This window comes from Copadichromis virginalis, linkage group LG19, assembly GCF_057382275.1.
Source record: "Copadichromis virginalis isolate Kocher_CV1m ecotype Utaka linkage group LG19, C_Virginalis_male_GT1.1, whole genome shotgun sequence".
NCBI lineage: Eukaryota > Metazoa > Chordata > Actinopteri > Cichliformes > Cichlidae > Copadichromis > Copadichromis virginalis.
The window spans coordinates 19,532,538-19,559,223 of record NC_140636.1 but is presented as its reverse complement, the minus strand read 5'-3'; the positions used below and the strand labels follow the sequence as shown (position 1 = coordinate 19,559,223).

Here is a 26,686-nt window from a genome sequence, read left to right as displayed (position 1 = left end):
TTCTAAGGTCAAATGGTGGAGAGTCCCAGATATAACCTAGTGGGAGTGACCCCCCACAGAGGGACAAAAGGACCCCCTGATGATCCTCTAATCGCCTCACAGACATACAGCATGTAAATAGCATACAAAGTGCTTCACAACTTTTTGAAAATTCACACAAAGACACATCCCAACCTACAGTATATAAATTCATACCTGTTTACAGAGTCTCAGCTGTGATTAAAAAATTGACTACAATTTTAAATATGGGGACCGTTTCCAATAGTTGGATAAAAGTCCTTAGCGGCCGATGACTTCCTTAAGTCTAGACTCCATGGACATAAGTGTTTGGATGTTCAGTCAGGCTATCTTCAGTTGGTGTTCGTTTATGGGTATCTTTGCCTTCGGTTTTATGTTCAGTAACTGAAAAGCATGTGCTCCTGGCTGAGAACAGATGACTGACTTGGCCAATGAAGATTGTTTTGCAATGAGAAATTCTTTGGTTGTTTTTGCAATATACTTTGGTATATACATTGTCACAAACACTAGTAACTTTGCTTCCACCGTATCTGAGAGCTGATGTGGCATGCTTCTGTTCTCAAGTGGTTCCTTTCCTCCTAACTGCATGTTCGTATATGCATATTCTCTTGTTCATACTGGTTGGGACAAAGGCTGTGAGAATCTCAGAGTAGTTGCTTCGAGAAAATTAGAGAGACTAATTTAAAGAGAGGTATATTCAGTGACTGAGGCCATTAGGAAAGTATTTACCAATGTCATAAAGTAAGGGGGGCATGGGTTTGTCCCCCCCTCCAATAGGCTTCTATACAACCAAATTTCTGAGGAAATAGGAACAAGAGGAGTCACCCCATGCTGGCACTACACGCCTATCTTGTGTAGCAGCTCTACCACTTACAGGTATTTGAGAAAGTGTGTGAACAGCTGAATAAAACAAACCCAACATTAGACACACTCATTCTTGTTCTTCCTCTGACACACACAGTCTGATTCATGGACATTCCTGAAAAATGTGTGGCAGGCAACAAACAAAGCAGCTGATGAGTATTTACCCCAAACTAAACAGTGGCCAGTACATTATTACTCACAGATGTATTTCAGTTATTCTTGTGACATCTGATTACCTCAAACAAAACAAAACAAAAAAAAAATTCTGTGATGCGTGTTGTCCTGTTATTCTTATTTTTCCCCGACAGGAAGAAAAGCTGGGCACTGTACTGCAGTATCGCAGACATTTCATAAGTATGACCCAGGGCAATGCAGGGAAACCATTAAATAAGCAAAGGACGGACTGTTGCTAACCTCTAATCGTTACAGCGTGTAACAGTAAGGAAGTCATCTATCAACTTTTGTCAGCTATGCATTCCTCAACGGTCAATAAGGAGCAGTTCGTAACACTGGACCGAGCCAAATGAGAACATGAGAACACGACGCAGTGCATACGCTGCATACTTGTCACTTTCCTTTTTCTTTTCTTTTTCTTTCATTATTGCGCTGTTAGGCGTTGTGATACAATCAGTTTCATCACTTCCTTTCTAGGTTTCTCCACTTTTTTGTTCTGTAGCCTCTCAGACTTATCTGCCCGTCCTCCTCTCTCCATCGTTCTCCGCTCGGATGAAATCGGCTTACGTCGAGCGAGCGGAGCACTCTGTTTCATCAACTCAACTTCCCCATTAAAGGACCGACCTCTCACAAAACTACTATTTAAGGGAAAAAAATACACACATGTGTGGGGGTGGAGAGGGTTTGTCGGGTGCGTGTTTGTGTGCGTGCACGTGCGTGTACATATACCTACATGCACACATGCGCGAGCATGGCAATACAGGAAATGATCCACCCCACCCCAGGGCTGGCAGATAATTTCACTGTGTCATGAAGCCAGTCCCTGTGTGCAAGTCATTTCCTCTGAGGCACCGTTACTGCTGCTACTGCAGCTCTATATTCGTCAGGCGGTGAGAGACAATGAAAAATACATAATGGATGCATAGTAGCAGTGTCCAAAATTAGCTCAATGAATCAACAGCAAAAATCCAACAACCAAGCATATTTTCATATAATAAATCGTCTTTGTGTCACATTGTAAATTTGATTTAGTCCATATTGTATGTATAATAAAAAAGATGACTACAAATTTTGAAACAAAAAGTATTTTAAATATAACACATATTTATCAGAAGTTAATCAGACACTGCCCGAGTACATGTCTTGATCACGAAATTCTGCTGATTGATGTTTTTAAAGTAAATCTCTCAGATTAGTCTTTGCCGTTTAGTGGGGGTTTATTAGGGATCGTGCCTGGCAGGTACTGGTGTGTGTGTGTGTGTGTGTGTGTGTGTGCGTGAGTGTGAGTTTTGTGCATTACACTCCTGATTTGTTTGAAAAAACACTTTCAGAGTAACCAAACATAATTTCTTGGCACTTTTGATGTGTTCCATTTGTCTTGGAAGTCGGATGTCGGAGTGACATTACCATCGAGATGAGTGTGTTTAAATAGTAACATGATGTAGCAAACAAACAAACAAAAATAAAAGAAGCAGGATTTATTTTGCCCCTTAGCAAGGTGGAGCCACTGATGCATTATTAACAACACAACAGCATAGTGCTTGTTTATTGCACAGCTACACAACGTTCACAGATAGAACCCAGTCAATGCTTTGCAAATGGCTTATTTATTTAGAGTCACAAACACACTGCAGTGGTGGCACGGATTTTGCACTTTTACTACCGCTTGTGTTCACAGCCGCACAGCCCCCATTAAGTTGGGGTTTGTGGAGCGGCTCCAACTTTCCGAGTTGAAAATTCCGACTTCATCTCGGAAATTCCAACTTCCAACTTCAACTGGAATGCACCATCGGCCACTGATTCATTCCCATGATGTAAGTGTTCACTGAGGCCATTTTAATTCGGCTTTGTAGAATTCTTTTACCATTTTTAAATACAAAACAAAATATGACACCATATGTGGCTGATGTACAGGAAGACAATCCCATTGATTTTATTTTAAAAGTCATGGCTGCCATTGCAGATAGCAGATATTCCCTACCAGCTTGTTCACCTTTCACTGTTGATGCTTTGCACAGTCTCTCTCGATCACTGTACAGACTGACTCTGTATTCTGGACTGCAGCTGGCGATAGATTCTCTCTGTCAGGCCACTCTAACCAGAATCTGAAACTGCTGGAGACATGCGACAAGCTCACACCATTGTTAACCGGATAAACATTAGTAATACTAGTCTGCAGCGTCAAACCCCAAGAGCCTCACTTGAGATGAGCCTATTGTTCGATTATAGATTTGTCACAAATTTAAATTCTTCAACAAAACTGTCAGAAAGCATAATTTTCTTGCATACGATACTTATATGATAACGGCAGTTGCCTGAGCATGCAGGCTGGAATATGTTAGTGTCTGTTAACAAATCAAGTGTATTCATTTAGGGTACTGTGTGCATAGCTTAAGTCATTTTCAAAGGCGAAAGAACAGCCCACAAAACCACGACAGGCTCCGTGAAGTGACTTACAATCAGTCCTGCCGGCTATCTATGATAAAACAAGCAGCACTGCTCAGCATTTTCCACCAGAGACGGACACACGCCTGAAAAGGCCACACATGCAGCAAATGTACGTGAGATGCATCCTTTTTCCTGTCCATGCAATGAAAGCAAACATGCACGATACATCTTCAAAGTAAGCAGAATGTAAGTGTCATTCACAAGTTCAGAAATTAACTGCCAGTAACCTGTCACATATTGTCAAAGTGAAACGGCTCAAACAGAAGACTGGAGAGAGAAAGCTCTACACCCAAGCCAGCACACCGTAAAAGATCGAATGGAGAAGGAATTCAGTTTTGCAGATTTCCAACTTTGGACATGAAAAAGTTGACAAAAGCTGTTTGCTGACAGTTGCCACGAGAAATGCAAAGTAAACACTGGTAACGCTTGGACTGGCTGCAGGCACGTAGCAAACATTCCCCATTTACAAGCTGGACCTCATGGTGATATATTTTTCTTATCCTTGTCCTTTCTGTATCCCTCCTTTAAATAAGATGAATCAAGTGTGGGGGAGGTACAAATAAATGTTACCATGGTGATGATGAGAGGCTCCACAGCGAGAGTGATATTATGTTGGTAGACACGCATTTGGTTTATTTTATTTTGTTTGCTAATTGCACCAGTCCACTTCAAAATGCTTTCCTGAACCACATTTATAGTAATTCTTACACTGCAGGATTAGCAGTAACCTCAAAGGTCATGCATAATAAGCCATTTAGTGCATTGGAGTTACACAAGGGAAATGACTGCAAATAGCTCTTTCAATTAATTTCCATTACTATAAAAAAAATAAAATAAAATAAATGTAAATGCAAAGGCGACTGGAAGTCTGTGGAAGCAGCATTTCTTGAATATTAAATAAGTGGTTAAGTCTCTGGGGGAACGAAGCTGCATCAATAGTTTTAACTTCAATGAATTTGAGACAATAAACAATAAACAGGTAAATATATAACCTTACTAATAATGACAGTCACTAAAACCACAAAATACTGACAATACTCGTTCCTCATTCCTTTAAAATGTGACATAAACTGCCATTTCTGGTCTTCATTTAGTCGTCTCCCCCCCCTTAAAACAGGAATGTGTTTTAAGTCCAGTACACAGGCCTAGAAACCAGTCAGCAACCTCCTACCAGCCACCAATAACAAAGGCAATTTGTTTGTTCCCCAACTTTTTGGCAAATGGTTACTGTCTCTGCAATATCATTTGCTAAAGCTCCGATAAGGGTCCTGAAGACGGTTCAGTCACACACAGGAGGGTCACCTGAAAACACAATGTGTATATCCTGACTGACTGGCAAGTGGTTGCTTGAGAAAAAAGGTCACAAAGAGGGTGATGCACCAAAAACATCCTTGCAACTCCTTTGGTCACTAGGAGATTGCCACAGTAGCCCCCGGTTATAGAAATAAAGCATAACTTTTACTGTAAAGGTGAACAGTCTCCATTTGGTTTATGTTACGTCTTTTTTGTTGTTGTGATTACAATTGTTAGCAACAATTGTAATCACAAAGAGGTTTTTGGTGCAGCACCCTCTTTGCCAGCAATTTCTCCTAGCAACATCTAGTAGCCAATGGGGTTATTGACTGGCCTCTAGGGCTATGTGACTGATGCCTTGCAGTCACTAAGTTATTTTTAATATTTAATTTAATTCAATTCAATTTTATTTATATAGCGCCAAATCACAACATAAGTCGCCTCAAGGCACTTCATAGATACAGAGAAAAACCCAACAATCATATGACCCCCTATGAGCAAGCACTTTGGCAACAGTGGGAAGGAAAAACTCCCTTTTAACAGGAAGAAACCTCCGGCTCAGGGAGGGGCGGCCATCTGCTGCGACCGGTTGGGGTGAGAGAAGGAAGACAGGATAAAAGACATGCTGTGGAAATTTACTGCATTTAAAATCATACATGTTTATTTTTTACATTCATGATTTTGGACGTTTTGGTCCTCTGTATATATAGCCCTTTCGGATAACTAATGTAGTGTTGGCTTCGCTTAAATTAAAGGGAATGTTTATTTCTGTAATAATGAATGTGAATAATTACAGATTATCCAGTCAGTTTCTTTAGCACACTTTGATATATAGTGGGCTACACTTCCTTGTAGAGTTATTAACATCCTTACAGTCTCCTTGAGCTGATAGGAGTATCTTCCCAGTCAGGCTTATCAGTATGAATTGCTATGTATCTATTAGATGGCTCTTTATCTCTGCTATACTGTAATCCAGCCCGTGGGTTATGGCTCGTCGCATAGCAACTCCTGCAAAATACAAAGAGCTGAGACTGGTTGAAGTCGCAGGAGGCAGGCATTTTATAAGAGCGCCGTTTCGGCACATTCTATTCTTCTCCCTTTTTATTTACCCAACCTGCCGCTGACAGAGCGGTTGTTCTCCCCTCGCCTGCTTCCATTCTTTATCACCCTATAAAAAGCCACGTGGATCCACCAGTCAAGAATGCAATGATGTTAACCTGAAAGAAGCTAAAAGCAGAAAAGGAATAGCCCTAACTATTAAAAGTCACAACCTCCCTCTGCTCCACTTTTAGTCCACTCCCCCCCACCACTCTTCCTCTCCTCATAACCGTCTCATCACTAGGCATGTGGAACAGAAAACAAGCAGCACTGCTCTGAGCTTTAAAAGGATTGAGCAGAAAGTTGATGTTTTGATAGAATTCCAGCAGTTTTAAAAATAGTTGTGTGGATAAATGGTGGGCTGGCCAGCCGGGCAGAGCGAGGGGACCTTGCCAGGCAGAGCCCATAAACTCTTCGAGAAAGACAACAGCAGGAATCCTGGGTTCACAAATAGCGCAGCTAATGTCTCCACTGGGAATAACAATTACTTCTTGCTCCTGAATTTGACATATTTTTGTCTCATGCTCCTGCGCCCTCCCCACGCTTTATTATTAAGTACACTGAGGAATGTGCCAGGAAAAAAGGGGCAAGGGAAGACTGCTTGCACATAAAAACTTAATCTCAAATCTTATAATAACGATGTTCTGTCAACCAGCCATTCTGCTGTTTGACATTTAAAGTCATGTTCTATCCATTGAGCACAAAGACTGCATTTGTGCAAGGCACACTTCATTTTGGCGGCAACCTGTCACAATTCATACTAAAATGTTGTTTTTACTGACAATTAACCCAAGGATTACATCAAGCCTGCCCTGGTTAATGGCTACCATTTTCCAGCAAACTGTTGGGCCTCAAGTCTCTGAAAAAAATTCCTCTAATTAAGCAATCCAAGAGGGAAACCGAACCCTTTCCTTAGAATTCAGAAATTCCTTTATTTTAAGTCTATTGCCACAGACTGTATAAAAGACAGACATAGTTTCTTAGTTTAAGAAGTGAAGCCAACTTAGAAGTTTCCTTAACCTGCATTCCTTTTAATGCCAGCAGGATGTGATGCCTGCAGTTGCAAAAATTACTTACAAAAATCTATAAGTAGTAAATGTTTTGTGTCATACTGAGTAAAATGTTCTCTGGCTAACAGCTTTCGACAGTCAAAGCCACCACGCATTCAGCACATCTGGTTTGAGCAGGAAACAGCAGGATGGCAACAGTGAAAAAAATGCTCTTCAGAAGCTAACCGGTGACAACGTGGTGGCTATTTCCATATGTTCTCACATTTATAAAATGCTTTTCTGGCCTTTTCTAACCTCTTTAGGCTACAAGTTACATTCTAGCTGTGCATAAAGTGTGTTATTCTATACATTTCAAGTACTTAATCTACTACACACCCACAGCCAAACCATACATGTGTTTGGACTGCAGAAGGAAGCAGGGTTCAAATGAGGCGAGTTGCCTGTGCTAACCACTGCACAACCATACCACCCAATATGAGGCAAATTTAAATTACAACACACACACACACACACACACACACACACACACACACACACACACAAACAAAACAAAAACATAGCACTAAGATGACATCATTAGGCTTAGATTTTGTTTCGATCCTTTGGCATGTCTATGAGTACATTTGTATATAAATATTTTTAGTATAGACACAAACCATTTCAATTATAACTGCCAGCTTCAACACAAACACTCCCGGTCTAAACTCGAGTGCGAACATACGAATGTCCTTGTTTGTGTTTACTAAAGGCAGTGAACTCACTGACAATCTGTAGCTGTTTGGTAATGAGCTGTATAGCTCTATTGTTGCTGCTGGCTACACACAATGCAGGCTGTGTGTTGCTAAGATCAACTGAATAAATGTTGTTTGCTTGTGAAAATGGACACTAATGCGTATCTATGAGTGCCCGAGCCTGTGCATAAGCATGTGTGCATGACAGAAAGTTTGTGTATGCGTGTAGGAGGCTGTGTTTCACCAGCAGGTTGTGATGGAATGATAAGGCTGAGGCCAGATGGATTGTGCGTTATGCGTGGGAGCCTCCTGTTCTCTTCTCTGCTCTTCTCACTCACACCCTCAGTTGAAACTAAAAATATACCAAGACTCAGGTATTAAACTCCTCAATGCTCGCGCCACCGGAGGAAGATTTTGCACAGCATGACAACAAAGTCAACAACAGGATTTTTGCCATCACTGTTAACCACAAAGCCATTTGCATAACTGAGTTCATGACCTTTACAGTTTTGATCGGTGTGGGAACTGAAAGTTCTTCAAAAGTTAAGTCTTCCTGCAGAGCAGTAAGATTCAAAAACTATGCAGGAAGGTCACAGAAACCTGAGTGCTGCATTATAACCAAATCCTACTTTAAGTTAAAATATCAACCACAGTCTTTATGTCTAGACAAAAACAGCAAAGAGATTAAGGTGAAATCTCTGTGTGCATACATGAGAACCCTACACCACCGTAAACACATCAATATCTCAGATTTCAGCTTTGCTTCTAGTCCAAATGTCATATTAAGGAGAAGTCTGGTTTATTTCAACCTGGCAGACTTCTAAATATTGTGTCTGGAAGAGTCATGTTAACTTTATATTCTCTGTTGTGGTGACTGAGGGAAATGTGGACTCAAAAAATATGACAAAACTGGCATGCTGGCCCAATCACTACCAGCGTCTTTTGTTATGTGTGTGTGTGAGGCTGACTGAGTGTGGCCATAGTGTCAAAGTCCTTCCAATTCTGGTTTAGAGTAGGCTCAAAGTCCACAGAAGAAGAGCCAAATCACATGGATGATGACACAGGGAAGACAGAAACGCAGGAAAATAACACAAAGTTCCTGTAACACAACACAACTCAGGAAACTAGTACTGTTTCCTGCCCTCATGTTTGATGCAAAGAGGGGGGTCATTCCAATGCCACAATTGGAAAATCTCCATGTAAATTTTGAGAAAGTCAATTCTTGTGCTTGCATTCTTCCTCATTCTAAACTTTCTTCTCACATCCCTGTTGGACAGCTCCTGACTCATATCTTGTTCCATTTGTCTGAGGCATTATATAACATGAAATCAAGGTGCTGAGAATTAGGTGTTTATTAATGTGTGGGTATTTTAAGGTGTGGACTTTGATTTTTGTTCAGTTAGTAATAAATTTTTTACAGCTGGCTAAGGAAAAGCAAAATGAACATTCAAGATTTATCAGAATTTATTTAAGTAATGGAATACAAAGTATAAGTGTTTGCATGAACTGCCTGCAAGTAGTTACAGAAAAACAGGTGATTGCTGTCCAAGATTAGCTCTAATCTTTTCGACTTGAGAGCAGCCGCTTCACTAGAGATTTTCTCAAAAATGTGTCCAACAAACTGTAACACGAGAAAAACAAGAGCAGGGGTACAAATGTGATCATTAATTAGCTACAGTACTGAGGGCAAAGATCCATCTTCAAATATGATCTGGCATCAACTGCAAAGAACATATTATATATAGTTATAGACTTATGATGTTAAGGGAAATGACTGTGTCACTTTTTATCAACTCTGTTGTATTTCTTGCACTAATGTTGCAATTTAGCTTAAAAACACAGTCTGACTCAACCCACTGCCTGCTTTGATGAACCGCTGTTTACAGTGGTTTCAAAATGGTCACACTGGGCATATCATATCTGAACTGCAAGTGAAAAAAAAAATAACAGTTTGAAATTGTATATGGGACACTATATAAGCAAAAAACAATTTACCTGTGATAGGGCAACACTGAGAAGTGAACATCAACACACAGATGTATAAAGTTGTATTCAAAATACATGCTGTGCAACACAAAACAATAATAATTTTTCCAAAATCTAAACTTGCTCCCAAATGTAGAGCAACCCATTGAGTGTCCAATGTATAGGAAACAGCAAATGAGGAAACAAGGAGGTTCATTTTGGACAAAAGTTCATTCTTGGCCAGGTTGGGTAACTTCCTGGGGTTCTCAGAGTGTAGCTGACAGGAAACCACCTGTCTGACACGTAAATCTTTAACAACCAGCATCATATTACTTTAATCACCAAAATTAATGAGATGCAACATGTCAATTAGTTAGCTTTATTAGTGTAAAAAAGGCAGGTGTTGGTTTTTGCCCTTATTTTGCTTTTGTGCTAAGCTACGATCTATGGTATTAATGATCTCTGCAGGTAAACATGCAACATTGACAACCAGCCAAACATCCGTGTTGTAATGCAAGACATACACATTATAATTAAGTAGAGGACCCCTCTACTCCCCGATTTGCGCCTGCAGACATCCCACGGTGGCAGAAAGCCAGCAGAGACCAGAGTGTGTCCTTGCAAGATGAGCTTTGCGGTTAAACACCACGCCTAACAATCAGAACTCAACTACCAGACGACCCAGTTCCCTACATCAATATTTGTCCTACTCCTGGGTTATTTTTTAAGTTTATGGAAATCCCCTGTAAAGGCATATGCTTTTAAGTTCAGCAACTAGATGATGTTTGCTAAGCCAATGAATAAATAATCAGAATTAAAATACTGACCTAAATAAATACATTTTTAAATTTCCCCTACTCTTTTTCTTTCTTACAGGCCTTAAGTGTTTTTTTATTTCCAAAAAAGCCTCTGGTGGGCCATGTATGGCTTTAATAAACAAGGAAAACCCTTATCATGTTTCCTAGCTCTGACCACTAAAGGAGACCAGGAGCTGCATAACTGAAGTGAAGGTTGACATTTTGAGACTGCTGAGGGTTTGCACACCCAGAAGACGCCGGGTCTTCTTCACTGGAGTGGAGCGAAAAACCAAAAAAAGACCATGGAGAGGCCCGGCCGACTCACCAGAGGTGGTGTGGAGCCGAGAGACCGGCTTGTTTTGAAGGAAAAAAAAAATTGGCTGGGGCCACCATCCCCAGTGCCTTATAAGGCAGTGTTTCTATCCAGCTAGCACACTGAAGCCGGGTCTGGTCTGCTGCTGCTGTTTGCCTGAGAGCAACTCAACTACACTCCAGAGAAGAAGCCAAAACTCAGGTTGACAAAGAGGGGATATCATTTATCCCAATAGCTACAGAGGAAGAAAGTCTAGTGTAGGTGAGAAGTGGAGTGACAATAAGTTAAAGGGGAGGGGAAGAAAGAAAAAAGCTGAAGAAAATGGGAGATGAGAAGACAAAAAAATTAATGGAAAAAAACAAAACAAAATGAAGCATATACGAGTAGGAATAGGGAGAGAGAAAAAAGGGCGTGAATAACCAGTACTAAGCAAAAGAGACAGCATATGTATTAAAAGGCTTTCCCAACTAATGCTGAATAAAAAGAGCATCACTCCAAATGATCTTAAAAGAAATGGACAGGGATTGCCCCCCAGAGATAAACTGGAAGGCATCATACAAGCTTTTAGCTCTATTTCCCATATCATTCACACATAAGTGCTGTGCATTAAGTTATCTGCACGCCCTGGGCCTGCAAAAGTATGAAAACACAGTTAACATACCTGCAGTGTGTTTAACAAGCCTGAGGGGAGGGGCTGAGAGAAAAGTAGGGCCAGGGAAAAGAGATAAGGCTAGAAAGCGAACGGGGAAAGTGCAGGCAGGACAGAAGTCTATGGAACTTTGAGCCCCATGTATGGCTGCCAACTATTTACTCAGTGAGGTCATTTCCTTTAGGACAGCAGAAACTTGAGTGATTTGCAAATAACCTGTCCATATTTTAGTTTTGTCTTTTTCTTTAATTCCGGGAAAGGCCCCATCTTGTGCTTGCTCCTTAACAATCACTGCCTGTACTTGGAGCTGCCAAGTTAAGTCCTGCACTTCAGTCAGCAGTGGTGTCCTGCCAAATAACGATCCCTACCGTTTGCACAAGGGGAAGGTTGCTGAGACTTGAGGTTATGCTTGATCGAGTGCTGATAGAGGCAATATAGTGATCTACAGTTTATATAACCAGAGAGTGGGGCGGCATTAACGCATCATTTAAGTATTATTTTTTCCCCTGGCTTTTCTGTGGCTGGATTTACAGATAGCAGCAGCTCTGCCCCATCTCATCACAAGAGTTGAAGATTGACTAAGGAAGGTGACCGAGTTTCCCTGACAGATGCTGCACATTCCTCCACGTCAGTTTTCCTTATCCTAAGGGAAGCCTGCCCACTGCTCCTTAAATGCATTACCTTCATGATCACTTAAAAAAGAAAAGCAAAGGGGAAAAAAAGCACAAACCTGAAATTAATTACCGAGTTTCCTTCACTAAGCTGTTAGTGAGAAGAATAAATAAAGGGTCCACACAATGTGGCTCCCTCTGGTACCGTTGCCATGCCACAATAACAGGGGATTTGTGATTCATTATTTACCAAATATGAGCCTGTGAGCAATTATCTAGGCACTTTAAGTATGCATGTTTTTCCTTCACCTGCAACCCCCCCCCCCCCACCCCCAAAACCCAAACAAAAACAAGACATATCTTAGCATTTATTGTTTGTGTGCATGCGTGTGTCTGAACACACCGAGCAGCAAAACTTCTTGATCCCAGCGACAGCACCGAGGCTGCTAAAAATGGAAAACCGCAGCCTGTTCTCTCCTACGCATGCTTCCCACTCAACTTTTGTCTCAAACACTCAACACCTCTCTCTCCCCAGCTCATGTGCAGGAAGTAAACACCACCGGTGGTCAAGTTATGCCGAATTCTTCCTCAGGACTTGACCAGGATTGCCTCAAGTTGTATGGAGGGGGGCGGGAGAACCCCAGGGGAAGGGATGTATGGGAAAGGGGGGGTGGGCTGAGTCAGAAGGGGCCCATTAAAAGGGGTGAGGTGATGCTTTTTAAGATAGAGCTGACAGTGTGTTTGCACTCTGTCACATCCAGTTAGGGGCCCCAGAAATTCAAACACCACCCTCTAACTTTAAAGCTAAAGTAGGCAACATCACACAATGTTGGCTAAAAGTTACAGTTAATAGGTCTGAAAATAGCTTGGGATTCCAGCTTTCCTAGGGTCCAGAAAATAACCGAGATCTAAATTTATTTTGGGAGAACAGAGCTGATCTAAATTGTCGGAAGACCTCTTTTCCCATTTAAGCCCAAAGTCATGATATACACTGGTGTAATGGAAGAATTTTTCCACTGCCTTATGCAACGTTAGGTCATCACAAAACTTAAAGACAGACACATTTAAACAGTTTCAATTCTAATACATCAGTCCTTCGCCAACTTAGAAAGCAAGAGTTATTTGATTGTATCAATGGCAATAATTGCAAACGCTATCCTTATTTGGCTCAACATCCATTACTTCTGGGCCATCGTCCATACCCTGACAATCACTGAGCTGCTAAAGAAATCACCAGATGTGGGTGGTTAATGAAAGGTCTGCAATCAGGCAAGTCCATCGTCTGTTGGCCCAAAAAAAAAATAAAAAAAAAATCTTTCAATTGTACGTCACATAAGCGGCTGTACAAACAGGTCTGACTCATCCCCGCACAGGGTAAACACAGGGACCTGAGACATCGTTCACAATCTCATAACTTCTGACCACTTTACCTCTGAGGAAAAAAATTCAGGGAATGCACCGTCTCACTCCCCTCTCCCGAGGAAAGCAAAATAGAAATGGTTGCCAGGCTGTAGGTGAATAAGAACCAGCGTGTTGATGTAACAGCACACGGACAACCAGATTAAACAAAGATTACTGGTATGATTTTTTTTTAAGGGAAGATAAACAAGAGTATGCAGATGCTACTGTGCTGATATTACACAGCATGTTCAAATTTCCTTTTTTTATTGTTAGTTATGTGGAATCTGCGGTGTGAACTTCTTCTGGCTTCTGAAGTGGGGTGTGCTGGGAAAACTTCGAGAACCAATGGCCAAACTGGAACATCGTCCCAGATCGCTCAACAAAAAGGCACTGACATTTATACCACAAGGGTTTTGGATTATCACAGAAAATAAGCTCTGTGGCAAATTGAAAGTTTATGATATTTACATTTTTCTTTTCTTCAAATGGAAAAATCTCCATAAACTTGCACCAATATGACCACCACGAAGCAACTGTGTTTGCTGTGATGGCATTGAAATCCAAAAACAACTTATGTGGTCTTACTCAGCCACTTCCTCTTGTGGTGCCACTTTGGCACTTATTAAAAGAACAAAGCTAAAGCAAATAAAGAAGTAGTCACCCAACTTGAAGAAAAAGAAAAAAGCTTGCAAGGGGGAAAAGGGGATCAGACAAATGACACATTATTAGAAATGAACAGGGAGACTTTTGCAGATATCACCCGAGGGAGATATTAAACCACAAATACCCAAATCAGTTGGCATCAAATGATGGTTACCCTGTCAGCTCCCAAGTGGTCAAAGTCCGAGAAAAGTCTGATTATCCCAAAGAGAAAACAGCAAGCGAGTGGTTGTCATGGTCAAACTACATAGATTATTTCCAGCAGTAAGAACACATCTGGCTTGGACAATCTCCCATTGTTTGCTACATCTGAGAAAAAGCTCTTTTGGACAATGACCAGACATGACTCTTCCCATGCTACATTCATGTATATATAAACACACACACAGAGGCTATCTTAAATTTGAGGCCAATATTCAAATGGGGGGTAAGATAGCTGTCAGAGAAAGACAAACATGATAGATTTTACATGCCTCTCAATTCTAATCAAATGCAATGCTATATGTAAGCACCAGAGCGTACTAAAATCCCACCCTACAAAACAGAAATATTCAAATCAAAATGATCTCCAGTCAGAATCTAATAGCAGCTGCTGAGAGTACAATAGACTAAACACATACTCACTGTTTTACCTCTTTAAAGTTAGTTTTTCTCCTTCAGCTACAAAGATATCATGAAACTAATCTTCAATGATTTTCATCATTACTACTACTACTACTACTACTACTACTACTACTACTAAGGGACAAAACTCCAGTTTCCAGAAGACTATATTAATTAACTGTAAAATTAATTAATTAAATTAATGAATTAAGCTGGTGGGCAAATATAGAGAACCGATTTAGGCAATATCCAGAAACAAAAAAGTAAGCCATTCTCACATTGTTCATGACACTGACATGATATAACCTAACACTTCCAATAACTTATATATTTGTTTTCCTTAATACTATTGCTCGTTTATTATCTTGTCACTTATTTATATTCGGGAGGTCAAAGGGGAAAAACAAATGGAAGATGAATACAATTTAAATAATAATTAAGTGGAACTTCAGATAAAAATCTACACATTTACCTGAGTGGTTGAAACAGTAGGAGATACGCAGTTTTACAACTTCATACTAATTGTTTTCTTCTCATTAAAATAGATAAATGTTAGGTGGTACAGGAGTATGAGACAAATTTTCATATTTTCTTCTACTTTAATTTTTAATTTAATTCTAAACACTGTTATTATATATATTTTCTGATATTAATTGCTGCCAATATGGTTTATTGGATTTTTGGCAGACTGGGTCCTCCATAGCCAACATCCTATTTGCACACCAGTGTAGGAAGACTGCAATGGTTCTGTGGTTACATCTGGGACTGATAGGACTACAGTGGCTTGGTGGGCCCATATGTTATCTAAAAATATTAGTCTCCATGAAAACACCCAGGGGAGCTATCTCAAGTAGTTAATCCTAATCTGTAGACAGGCCTCAAAGAGCCCCAAACTGCTCTGTCTGCACCCAGATTTAACTATTAATCAGGCTTGTCTACAGTGTCTCCACCAGGCGATAACACTTAAATCATAAACGGCACCGTTTTAACATGAAAAGGTGTTTAAATGCAATTAGCTCACCTGAGGGCGTGCATGCGTGCCTAGCCATTCAGCGATCAGACAACATCATTAATAACCTATGAAGTGGATCCCACTTGACTCACCAGTAAACTTTCCAGGTTTATGGCAGATCTGGGGTCTCTGATCATGTCCTCCAGCTTCTTCAGCCGGGTTTCCATCCTCCTCTCGGCGCCCAGCGACATGACTGCGCCGTCGTTGGTGGTTAAAAGTTGGGTTTTAAAAACTAATGAAGAGGCTTTTCCAAACTGTTTGAGTTTACATGTGAACCCTCTTTGTTCCTGGCTAATGGCCGCAGGCCTGGCGGAGCAGCCTTTGGGCTCCCAGCCCACCCAAATCGCTTCCAACAGGAATGGTGTGCACAACGAGGAGAAAATATTCCCAATGCTTCCAAAAACATAAAACTTGCCAAGTGAGAGGGGGCCGTCAGTTAGCAAACCCGCCCGGCTTTAAGCTAGGAATGACGACTTGAACTATCACCTCTTGTTAAGTGGAAGATGCATTTTTTAAACTTGGCGATAAAGTTTGAATTTACCAGCAACAGGCAGCAAAGCAGGGCGTTTTCTTTGCCCCCTTTTTACTCCCCTTTCCTTCTGGGTTTCGACCGCTTGGATTTTTTTTTCTTCCTGGACTTGCTATCTTTAGGAGGGAAAAAATCCGCTTCGTTTCACCCCATTCAACAACGCTTTAGCCCGTTAGAAGTGGAGTTTATCCTCGGTGCTGCCACAAGTCCTCCGAACGGGTAATAACGTCTGTCCTCCCGCGCTGAATTTTTAATAAGCACTCGCTCGCCTCTTCCTGGATTTCTTCTCGCATTTTCGCATTTGTCCTCCTCGCTTCAAGACGTGGACGCCAAAAAAAATAAGTTTCTCTCGCAGAAAAAACTCATCCAGCAGCTGAATTCCTCACCGTACACTCACATCTACACACCAACACACACGGAGGCTGTACTCTCGCACTCTCCGCCCCCTGACATCAACACACACACACCGAGGACTCAATTACCCATAATCCATCAGTCCTGCCCTCCAACCTGGATATAGCTTGAGATAAATTTCTCGTGTAATCTTTTAATATCAAAAACTTTAACTCTTCTCTTTAGTAGGTCAAAAGTATCCATTCTTTGTGTAGTTCATAACTGTAATAAGTTTATATTTTTAACAATAAGTACGAGCAAGACAACCACAAAGATGATCAAAAGAAAGTACACTCTTTTCAAATTCTAAGGTTTTATATAATAAAAATAACTAGCTCGTCTGAGATTTTAGAATTTGGCAATACAGCTTCAGATGAACTGGGAAACATGACATATTACACCATGTCTTTATTTATTTCGCACAAAATAAGCTGAAACACAATACAATATACTACTTAGGGGAATTCCTAGTGCTGTCACAGAAGCTGTCTTTGCAAAGAGTGAATAAGATAAGATGACAAATTCCTTTTTAAAGTAATCCAGTCTGCATTTTAGGACTTTATATCTTCTATCTGAAGGTGACAGTCCACACTCAAGATGGAGGATATGTAACAAGTTTGGCAGGATACAGGTTTCTCATAAATGAATTGGATGGAGAGGTCCTCAGTTTACTTTAATTTTGCCAGGACAGAAAGATTGACATGCCGCGCAGATATGTCATACTTCGTGATGCACTCCAATACATTGTTTTCTGGAAAGCACCGAACACGGTTAGTTGGCATAACAAAAAAAAATTAAAAATAATTCGATGCCTGATGCCGATAATCAAATCCACTTGATTATTTTGAGTACCTCTATAAAAGCAGAAGTTTTAGCAGTTTCCTTGTCTGCACCATTCAGGTGTGTGCAAACACAATATCAAAGAGATACAACATCTGCACAGATCTTAGAAAAGCAGTTGCTGCTGCTCATCATTCTGGGCACGGTTATCTGGCTATTTCCCAGAAATTTAAAGTCCATCATTCTACAGTGATAGAGACAGTCTTCCCAGGAGTGGATGTCCCAGCAAATTCACCCCAAGGTCAGAGCATGCACATCTCAAAGAAATTACCCAAGAGCTACATCTTGGACTCTGCAGGACTCAGTTACCATGTTAAATGTTAAAGTTCACAACACGATTAGAAAAACACTGAACAAATGTACCTTGTTTGCAGAGTTGCTCATGAACAAATCACAAGACCTCTGGAACAATGTCCTTTGGACAGACAAGACCAAAGTGGAGATGTTTGGCCATAATGCACAAACACCTCATACCAACTGTCAGCATGGTGGTGGAGAGCTTGTGATTTGGGCTTGTTTTGCAGCCACAGAATCTGGGCACTTTGCCATGAGTCAACCATGATCTCCTCTGTATAGAGTCAAATGTGAGGCCTGACAGCTAAATTTTAGCTTAAACTGTGTCAATGATCCCAAGCACACGAGCAAATCTAGAAGAGAGTGACTGACCACAAAAAGAATGAAGGTGTTGCAATGGGCCAGTCAAAGTCCAGACCACAGCCTGACTGAAATGCTGAAGTGGAGCCTTAAGAGAGCTGTGACTAAACAAAGCTCAGTGAACTGAAACAAAAATGTAAAGAGTGACCAAAATTTCTCCACAATGATGTGAGATTGACCCTAAACATAGGGCTGCTCAATTAATCGAATTTTAATCACGATTACGATCTGGGCTTTCAACGATCATTAAAAATGACTGAGCCGATTATTAGCCCCTCCCTCATTTATCGCAACACCTTAAAGGCCGTCTGTGAAAATATTGTCGGGCATAAACCGTCCGTGGCGCAAAAAAGGTTGGAGACCGCTGATTAAGAGGACCCGAGGGAAGCTCGGAAAGCTAAGCAGAAGTTATTTGGAGAGTGACTGCCTTTGGTTGAAAAGAGAGTTTAAAAAAAAAAAAAAACTTCAGTGGTGTTGCACACTATTTTATATTATTTTTTTTAAAGTTATTGTTAACCCTTTAAAGCCGGTCAGAGCAGCACGCTCCGTTTTGCGTAACTATTTTTAAATCCCTGTAGAACCTGAACCGTGTAAGCTAGCGCAATAATTTGTTTTGCATATGAAACCGGAGGAGTTGTACTTACATCTGATGCCATCAGCTTGTCCTCGGTCACGGTTTCGTTCCACATATAGCTTTGCAAAAACTGCATAAAAAGCGCTTGCAGGAACAAAAACATAATATTCCAGAAACACGCTTTGCCGTTCCGATCAGCTGTTCGTAACACTTCCCACAGTGAAATGATGCACCTGCTGTTTTCTTTGCAAATTTGCATCATAGGATTGTTTTTTGTTTTTCCTGCAGTATATAAAAATTGCTGTATCTCCAAAATAAAACTATGAAGACACTCAAAATAAATTTCCTGTTGTTGTAAACTATTTTTTTGCAACTTTATTGTATTTAAAGTTTTGAGGGATAAACCTCTTAAATTTCTCCAAGTAGAAATATATGTAAACAAAACAAAAGCGATTTTCAATTTTTTTGTAGTTTATTGCACTTTTTTGCAATTTATGTAATTACTATGGACTTAATGCATACATATTATTAAAATATGGGCTATAACAGTTGTATTGATGTATAGCAACTTGAAATGCTCCCACAAATGGCACTACAACATGTAAAAAAAATATATATATATAAGCTCTGGTGGACTTGGTTCTATGGTAGGTCTTAAAGGGTTAAATAAATATCGTCAAATAATCGTGATCTCAATTTCAGTGAAAATAATCGTGATTATCATTTTTGCCATAATCGAGCAGCCCTACCTAAACATGCTTCTACGAGCTATTGAATCATGGGGTGTACTTAGTTTAGTCACACACTGCTTATGCAATTTGGCAGAGCTTTACTTAAATAAAGATGCTGTATAATATAATATAAAAACACAGATAAATAATAAATATTGGTAAAAAAAAAGAAAAGAAAGAAAGTATACCCTTAAAATTCAACGGGACATAAAAAACGTACTCCTTACCAGGTCTTAAAATTACAATAGCACTTCTAATTAGAGTTTAACTTTAACAAGCACTTGAATATATTATTTATAGCAGAATTAATTTGATGATCAGTTTTTCAATATCAGTTATTATAATAAGTCTCAGTGTTTGCGTTATTATATTTAAAGAAATAAAGAGGCAATCGAACCATCGATGTACCTTTACTTTGCTCAAACTAAATGTCACAATAAAGTTTTTTCCACTCTCTCTTGCATGTGTATGTGTGCAATTTCCCATACAGTAACAGTAGCAGGAAGTGATGCTTTTTAGATTTTCTTTATTTGGAACAGTCAGTTTGCATGAGAGTGTCACAGACAGGCGAGCAGATAAACACACAAGCGCCACCTGCAGAAACAGGAATGTTTCTTGGAAACAGCACTCATACCAGCAGATTTATTGTCTGTTTGACAGGGGATGTCTGGGAAATGCAGTCCAAAATAACAGCAACGATACAGGCTCAAAATGATCTACTTCTTGTTTTAATAAGCTTGTCTCATCACTCACAGTAAAGCACTAGGCTAAGATGTGCCATCCTGAGACCCTTGTGCTGCTTTGTAAATGTTATTGAATCATAACTCCATGCCGTTTCACTTGTACTAAACATAGATCTCAGTTATTTTGACCACATTTTAAGAGGCTCACACTCACCTGAATATGACAGTCATAAACACATGGGCAGTTTTTAGTTGATATAGGTGGTGTTTATGTTATAAATTGAATAAGAATTACCACTTACTGTTATTTTGATGATAGGATGTGAGAGACATGATGCACACTAAACTGAAATATTCCCAAAGCAGCAATCAGACGTAAGCTGCATTCAAGCTGGCTGTACTCATCTCTGAGAAGATTCTCAGTAAATTTCACACTAGCAAACATATTCATCAGGGCAGAATTGAACTCGAAACCTGGTATTCAGGAAAATAACAATTAAAGATGTGCATGGAGTGAAATTAGTCTGAAAAGGTAGATAGCTGTGTACAATGATTTGTCTGTAAATTCTGAATTCCCACAAATGTGTGCTCAAAACCACACACAAATCCAAAGCAATTTGAACACAGATTTTACAAACATGCATATCAAAACTGGAATGAAAAGTGATAATTTAAGCACACATTTTCACATTTAGCTTCACATATCTAATCATCTTTGCTTTCAAAAGGCAAATCAAGAATTTTTAATGCATACATAAATTCCCTTAAATGCACAGATCACGTAACATGTCATATGATGCTCATCTGCAAACATCCTGAGGCTAATTTCACTACATATATGTGTAGTTGTTACATGAATGTGTACATATGGAAAAAGCTATCAAATGAGCTTTGTTATCAGCTGTGTGGGATGGCCAGACTTTACCTGTGGTTGCTAGGATTACCTCTTTGTTTTGCAGCTGCATCATCTTAATAAAGAGCTTTAAATTCCTAGGAACTAGGCACTATTGGTTTGTGTTGTGTTATTGGCAGTGTGCTGCCCGAGAATGAAGCAGCTATATGTTTTTATTTTTTTATTTACACACATTTATTTCTTGTTGTCACAGGTCAAAAAAGTCTACTAAAGCATGAAGGTCTATTGATACGGGACAGCGGTTAGTATATTTATTATTACACACATAAGATAACTTGGAGTGGAGTTATGACTCTCAAATTATCCTCAATTGCATTATTTGGACTATGACAAAAATATTCCCCTTTCCACTGAAGTGGGTGTAGACTTCAGTGACAATGCAATTTCCAACTGGATAAGAAGTACACAGTACATACAAATGATCACACAACACAGGTCACTTGTTTTAAAGAAACAGTTCACTTAGTCATTGATGTGAACAGGTGCTTTAATCACACTTAAAGAGTTTACTTCTCAAAGTCAAAGACACAAAAGTGGCCTAGTATCAGCATAGCTGTTTACTTGTTACACAAACTCCGCCATATGCAGCCAAGCAAACACAGAATAGGACAGATGTCATAAAAATTGCAGAACTAGGACCAAAATGCAGACTCAAAGACAGAAGGAAAAATAAAAAAAGCAAGCCTTTATTTTGGCTGATTCAAAGTCAGAACACAAAAATCCACAGGCAAAAGGCAAACTGAATCCAAAGCAGGGAGGGAACACACTGGGAGGCTGAACAGACCCTGAGAGGAAGGCGGAGGGGAAGATACCACTATTTATATATGAAAGGGTAATCAAGGAACAGCACACAGGAGGGTAACAAGACACAGATGATAAGAATCAAGGACAATGAGACAGCAAAAATGACACACAAAACACAGAAGATGACTACAAAGGCTAACAAAGTAAAACAGGAACATGAATAAACACGACATCGGGGAGAAAAGACAGAGGAGGATGAGATAGAAAACACTAAAGATACAAAATAAACTAACATAAACTAGAACTATGAATTAAAGGCTCAACATTTCTGTAAATAATGAACAAAGAATCAAACAGAGAACATCTTAAATATACAATTCAGTATCCCAAAACTCCTACACAGTGACATAATATTTATATTATATTGATATCATAACTCTGTTTCTACACTCATTTTATACGAGTGCTTGTTGTTTGTTGTATATTTGCTGCTATGACAACTTAACTTCCCTCTGGGATTCTTGAAGTTTCTCTGATTATGATTAGATATTAAAGTCACCGGGTGGCTAAGATTTGTGTCTTCATTACCATAAATTAAGATATTTCCACCATGAAATGTAGAAAAAAACAAAATGGGTGCTTAAAATTTCACCCAAAAGCAAAATTTTGGGGACGACACACTTTATCTGTGCCCCCAGTTATTAAATGAATATAGACAGTTATATAAATAATATTTTAGCTGTAATCATTACATAAGTGATGAGAATAATATAGGTATAACAATGTATTGTCTATAACAAAAATATCATTTTATATGGGGTGTTCATGTTATTTTGTCCAGGGGATGATAAACAATGCCCAATCACTAAGCAAAAAACAGAAAAACTACAATTGTTAATATTATGATACATTTTAAAATTCTTGTCACTGCTTGCTTACTTTTACTTCTATGGGAAAATCAAACTTTTTATTTTTCTATTTATTTTATTCAATTTTATTGTACCTCCGGGCCTAGTGAGTCAGTCATTACTTACAGAAACCATAAGATGGCGCTAGAGACCACTGAATCTACAATTCACACGCGCATCAGCGAGCATCAGGAAGCCAGACTGATTTAAAAGACATAAAGAAACCACTTAAAAACAGTTGGAGTATTTAGAAAATCTGTATATTTCTTTAACATATAATATCACATGTGCAGAGTTTAGGAAGCAACACTTTATCTTTTATGAATAGATGTCATAATTATCATTACTAAAGCATCATCTGTTAGATAATTGCCTGTAAGTTCTCTTTACTGAACTAATTCTTGTTGCACTCTCCTTTTTTAAAATCAACCATATACTGCTCATGGATATTGAAATACTATAACCAAGGCCTAGCTATTTATGAATGATTCAGTGTTCTAAAATGTGGTTAAACTCTTTATTGCTTTTGCATTAATTATTCAAAACAGTTTAGCATGACTGTCAGTATAAATATATCTGACTGGTATGACCTATGACATTCCTGTTTTTTAATGGGGGCAAAAAGAAGAGAGAGAGACAGAGCCTACATCATGTCCATAAAGAGCAATAACAATTACTCAAAGTAATACTAATCTTTCTTTATGTATAATTGAAGGCCATAAAAACAAAGAAGACGAATTCGTCATTAAATTTGCACAACATTCATTTCTTTTGGGTTTTAAACCTTTTTTCCCCACCAATGTTTATCTTCAGGTTGTATTGATTAAAAAAAGCTTTCAATGAAAAATATGAAATCTTTAAAATTCACCTGCAACTCAGTTCATGTTGCTATGTTTATGAATAATAGCTAAATTCATATGTTTCAGATGTGGTTTGGGACATTCTATAAAAAAAGTCATACAGTGGGGCAAAAAAGTATTTAGTCAGCCACCGATTGTGCAAGTTCCCCCACTTAAAATGATGACAGAGGTCAGTAATTTGCACCAGAGGTACACTTCAACTGTGAGAGACAGAATGTGAAAAAAAAATCCATGAATTCACATGGTAGGATTTGTAAAGAATTTATTTGTAAATTAGGGTGGAAAATAAGTATTTGGTCACCTCAAACAAGGAAAATCTCTGGCTCTCATAGACCTGTAACGTCTTCTGTAAGAAGCTTTTCTGTCCCCCACTCGTTACCTGTATGAATGGCACCTGTTTGAACTCATCATCTGTATAAAAGACACCTGTCCACAGCCTCAAACAGTCAGACTCCAAACTCCGCCATGGCCAAGACCAAAGAGCTTTCGAAGGACACCAGGAAAAGTATTGTAGACCTGCACCAGACTGGGAAGATTGAATCTACAATAGGCAAGCAGCTTGGTGTGAAAAAATCAACTGTGGGAGCAATCATCAGAAAATGGAAGACATACAAGACCACTGATAATCTCCCTCGATCTGGGGCTCCACGCAAGATCTCATCCCGTGGGGTCAAAATGATCATGAGAACGGTGAGCAAAGATCCCAGAACCACACGGGGGGACCTGGTGAATGACCTGCAGAGAGCTGGGACCAAAGTAACAAAGGTCACCATCAGTAACACACTACAACGGCAGGGAATCAAATCCCGCAGTGCCAGACGTGTTCCGCTGCTGAAGCCAGTGCATGTCCAGGCCCGTCTGAAGTTTGCCAGAGAGCACATGGATGATACAGCAGAGGATTGGGAGAATGTCATGTGGTCAGATGAAACCAAAGTAGAACTTTTTGGTATAAACTCAACTCGTCGTGTTTGGAGGAAGAAGAATACTGAGATGCATCCCAAGAACACCATACCTACTGTGAAGCATGGGGGTGGAAACATCATGCTATGGGGCTGTTTTTCTGCCAAGGGGACAGGACGACTGATCCGTGTTAAGGACAGAATGAATGGGGCCATGTATCGTGAGATTTTGAGCCAAAACCTCCTTCCATCAGTGAGAACTTTGAAGATGAAACGAGGCTGGGTCTTCCAACATGACAATGATCCAAAACACACCGCCCGGGCAACAAAGGAGTGGCTCCGTAAGAAGCATTTGAAAGTCCTGGAGTGGCCTAGCCAGTCTCCAGACCTCAACCCCATAGAAAATCTGTGGCGGGAGTTGAAAGTCCGTGTTGCTCGGCGACAGCCCCAAAACATCACTGCTCTCGAGAAGATCTGCATGGAGGAATGGGCCAAAATACCAGCTACTGTGTGTGCAAACCTGGTAAAGACCTATAGTAAACGTTTGACCTCTGTTATTGCCAACAAAGGTTATGTTACAAAGTATTGAGTTGTATTTTTGTTATTGACCAAATACTTATTTTCCACCCTGATTTACGAATAAATTCTTTACAAATCCTACCATGTGGATTCATGGATTTTTTTTTTTCACATTCTGTCTCTCACAGTTGAAGTGTACCTCTGGTGCAAATTACTGACCTCTGTCATCATTTTAGGTGGGGGAACTTGCACAATCGGTGGCTGACTAAATACTTTTTTGCCCCACTGTATAGTGGATTTTCTGCTAATTAATGTTCCACTCATGCAGATTTTATGGTTTAATATTGGCTATTAAAATATATATATATATATATATATATATATATATATATATATATATATATATATATATATATACAAAAACAAGTTGCAACTCATCAAAGTGAATATCTAATCAGCCAATCATGTGACAACCACCCAGTGCTTTTAGATACGTAAACTTTGTCAACACGACCTGCTGAAGTTCAAACTGAGGATCAGAATGGGAAAGAAAGGTGATTTAAGTGACTTTGAATGTGGCATGGTCGCTTGTGCCAGACGTACTGGTCTGTGTATTTCAGAAACTGTTAGTCTACTAATACTGATCCCACATATCCTTTATAGAGAGTAATCAAAAAAAGACAAAATATCCAGTGAGTGGCAGGTCTCTGTGAGAACTGTCGCTTACTGTTGCTGCTGCAGGCTGATAGGAAGGCAACCACAACTCGATACAACCAAACAGGAGAGAACTTTTGAATGTCCGCTTGTCAAAACTGGATGCTGATGAGCTACAGCAGCAGAAGACCACACCAGGTGCCACAGCTGTCAACAAAGAAAAACAGGAAACTGAGGCTACAGATTACACAGGTTCACCAAAATTGAACAATAGAAGATTGGAAAAATCTGGTTTGATGATTCTTAATTTCTGATGCAACATTTGGATTGTAGGGTCAGAATTTGGTGTAAACAACATGAAAACATTGATTTGTCCTGCTATATATATAAGTTGTTCAAGTTGGTGTGATTGCCAGATTTGGGGTCCCTTAGTATCAACTGCGCATCGTTCGAATATCACAGCTTACACGAGCATTGCTGCTGACCGTGTTCATCCCTTTATGACCACAGTGCACCCATCTCCTGATGGCTGCTTCCAGCGGGACATCACACCATGTCACAAAGCTTAAATAATCTCAAACTGGTTTATTGGACATGGCAATGGCTTCACTGTACTCGGACAATCTCCACGATGACTATCAAGGATGTGCAGCTGGCAAATTTGCAAAAGCTGTGTGATGCTATCAAGCTGACATGGACCAAAAATCTCTGTGCAAGTTTTCAGCACCTTGTTGAAGCCATGTCATGAAGAATTAACACAGTTGTGAGTTCTCTGAGTGTTAATGTTCTACAGAGTACACAAACTACCAAAATCAATAAATGTATATGCCTGTGAATGCACCAAAATGCTATTCAAAATAATGTAGGGATTAACTATTTTATACCATTGCACATAGACCTCAGGAGGAATTAATATTCATTTGACTTTGCATGAATTTATTTACATCTTTCCTTATTTATTTGTAAATTTTTTCATTCATTTATACATCCTTCTAATTATTTCTGTAGCTTTTTAATGTGTTCATTGTTAATTTCCGGATTCATTTTATTAATTTTGTTTTAGAAATGTCAATTCTTGCCACAGTTTTTGTTATTTAATTTATGATAAGCATTATTAGTAATTTGTTTATTTGTCTCA

General features: G+C 39.5%; 2 protein-coding genes across 3 annotated transcripts in view; both read right to left on the bottom strand.

Moving 5' to 3' along the window:
* Positions 1 to 16,628, bottom strand: part of rock2a (rho-associated, coiled-coil containing protein kinase 2a) — a 46,405-nt gene extending 29,777 nt beyond the window's left edge. For both annotated transcript variants that reach the window (XM_085440686.1, XM_085440687.1), the window contains exon 1: positions 15,740 to 16,628. In XM_085440686.1, coding sequence (XP_085296812.1) covers positions 15,740 to 15,838 — 99 coding nt within the window. In that variant the 5' untranslated portion in view covers positions 15,839 to 16,628. The remainder of the gene's footprint in view (positions 1 to 15,739) is intronic.
* A 4,877-nt stretch (positions 16,629 to 21,505) lies between these two features.
* Positions 21,506 to 26,686, bottom strand: part of sobpa (sine oculis binding protein homolog (Drosophila) a) — a 69,990-nt gene continuing 64,809 nt past the window's right edge. Inside the window, exons 10-11 of the transcript XR_014916945.1 lie at positions 25,622 to 25,755; positions 21,506 to 21,749 (exon numbers count right to left, since the gene is read on the bottom strand). The gene's annotated coding sequence lies outside the window, so the exon portion shown is untranslated. The remainder of the gene's footprint in view (positions 21,750 to 25,621; positions 25,756 to 26,686) is intronic.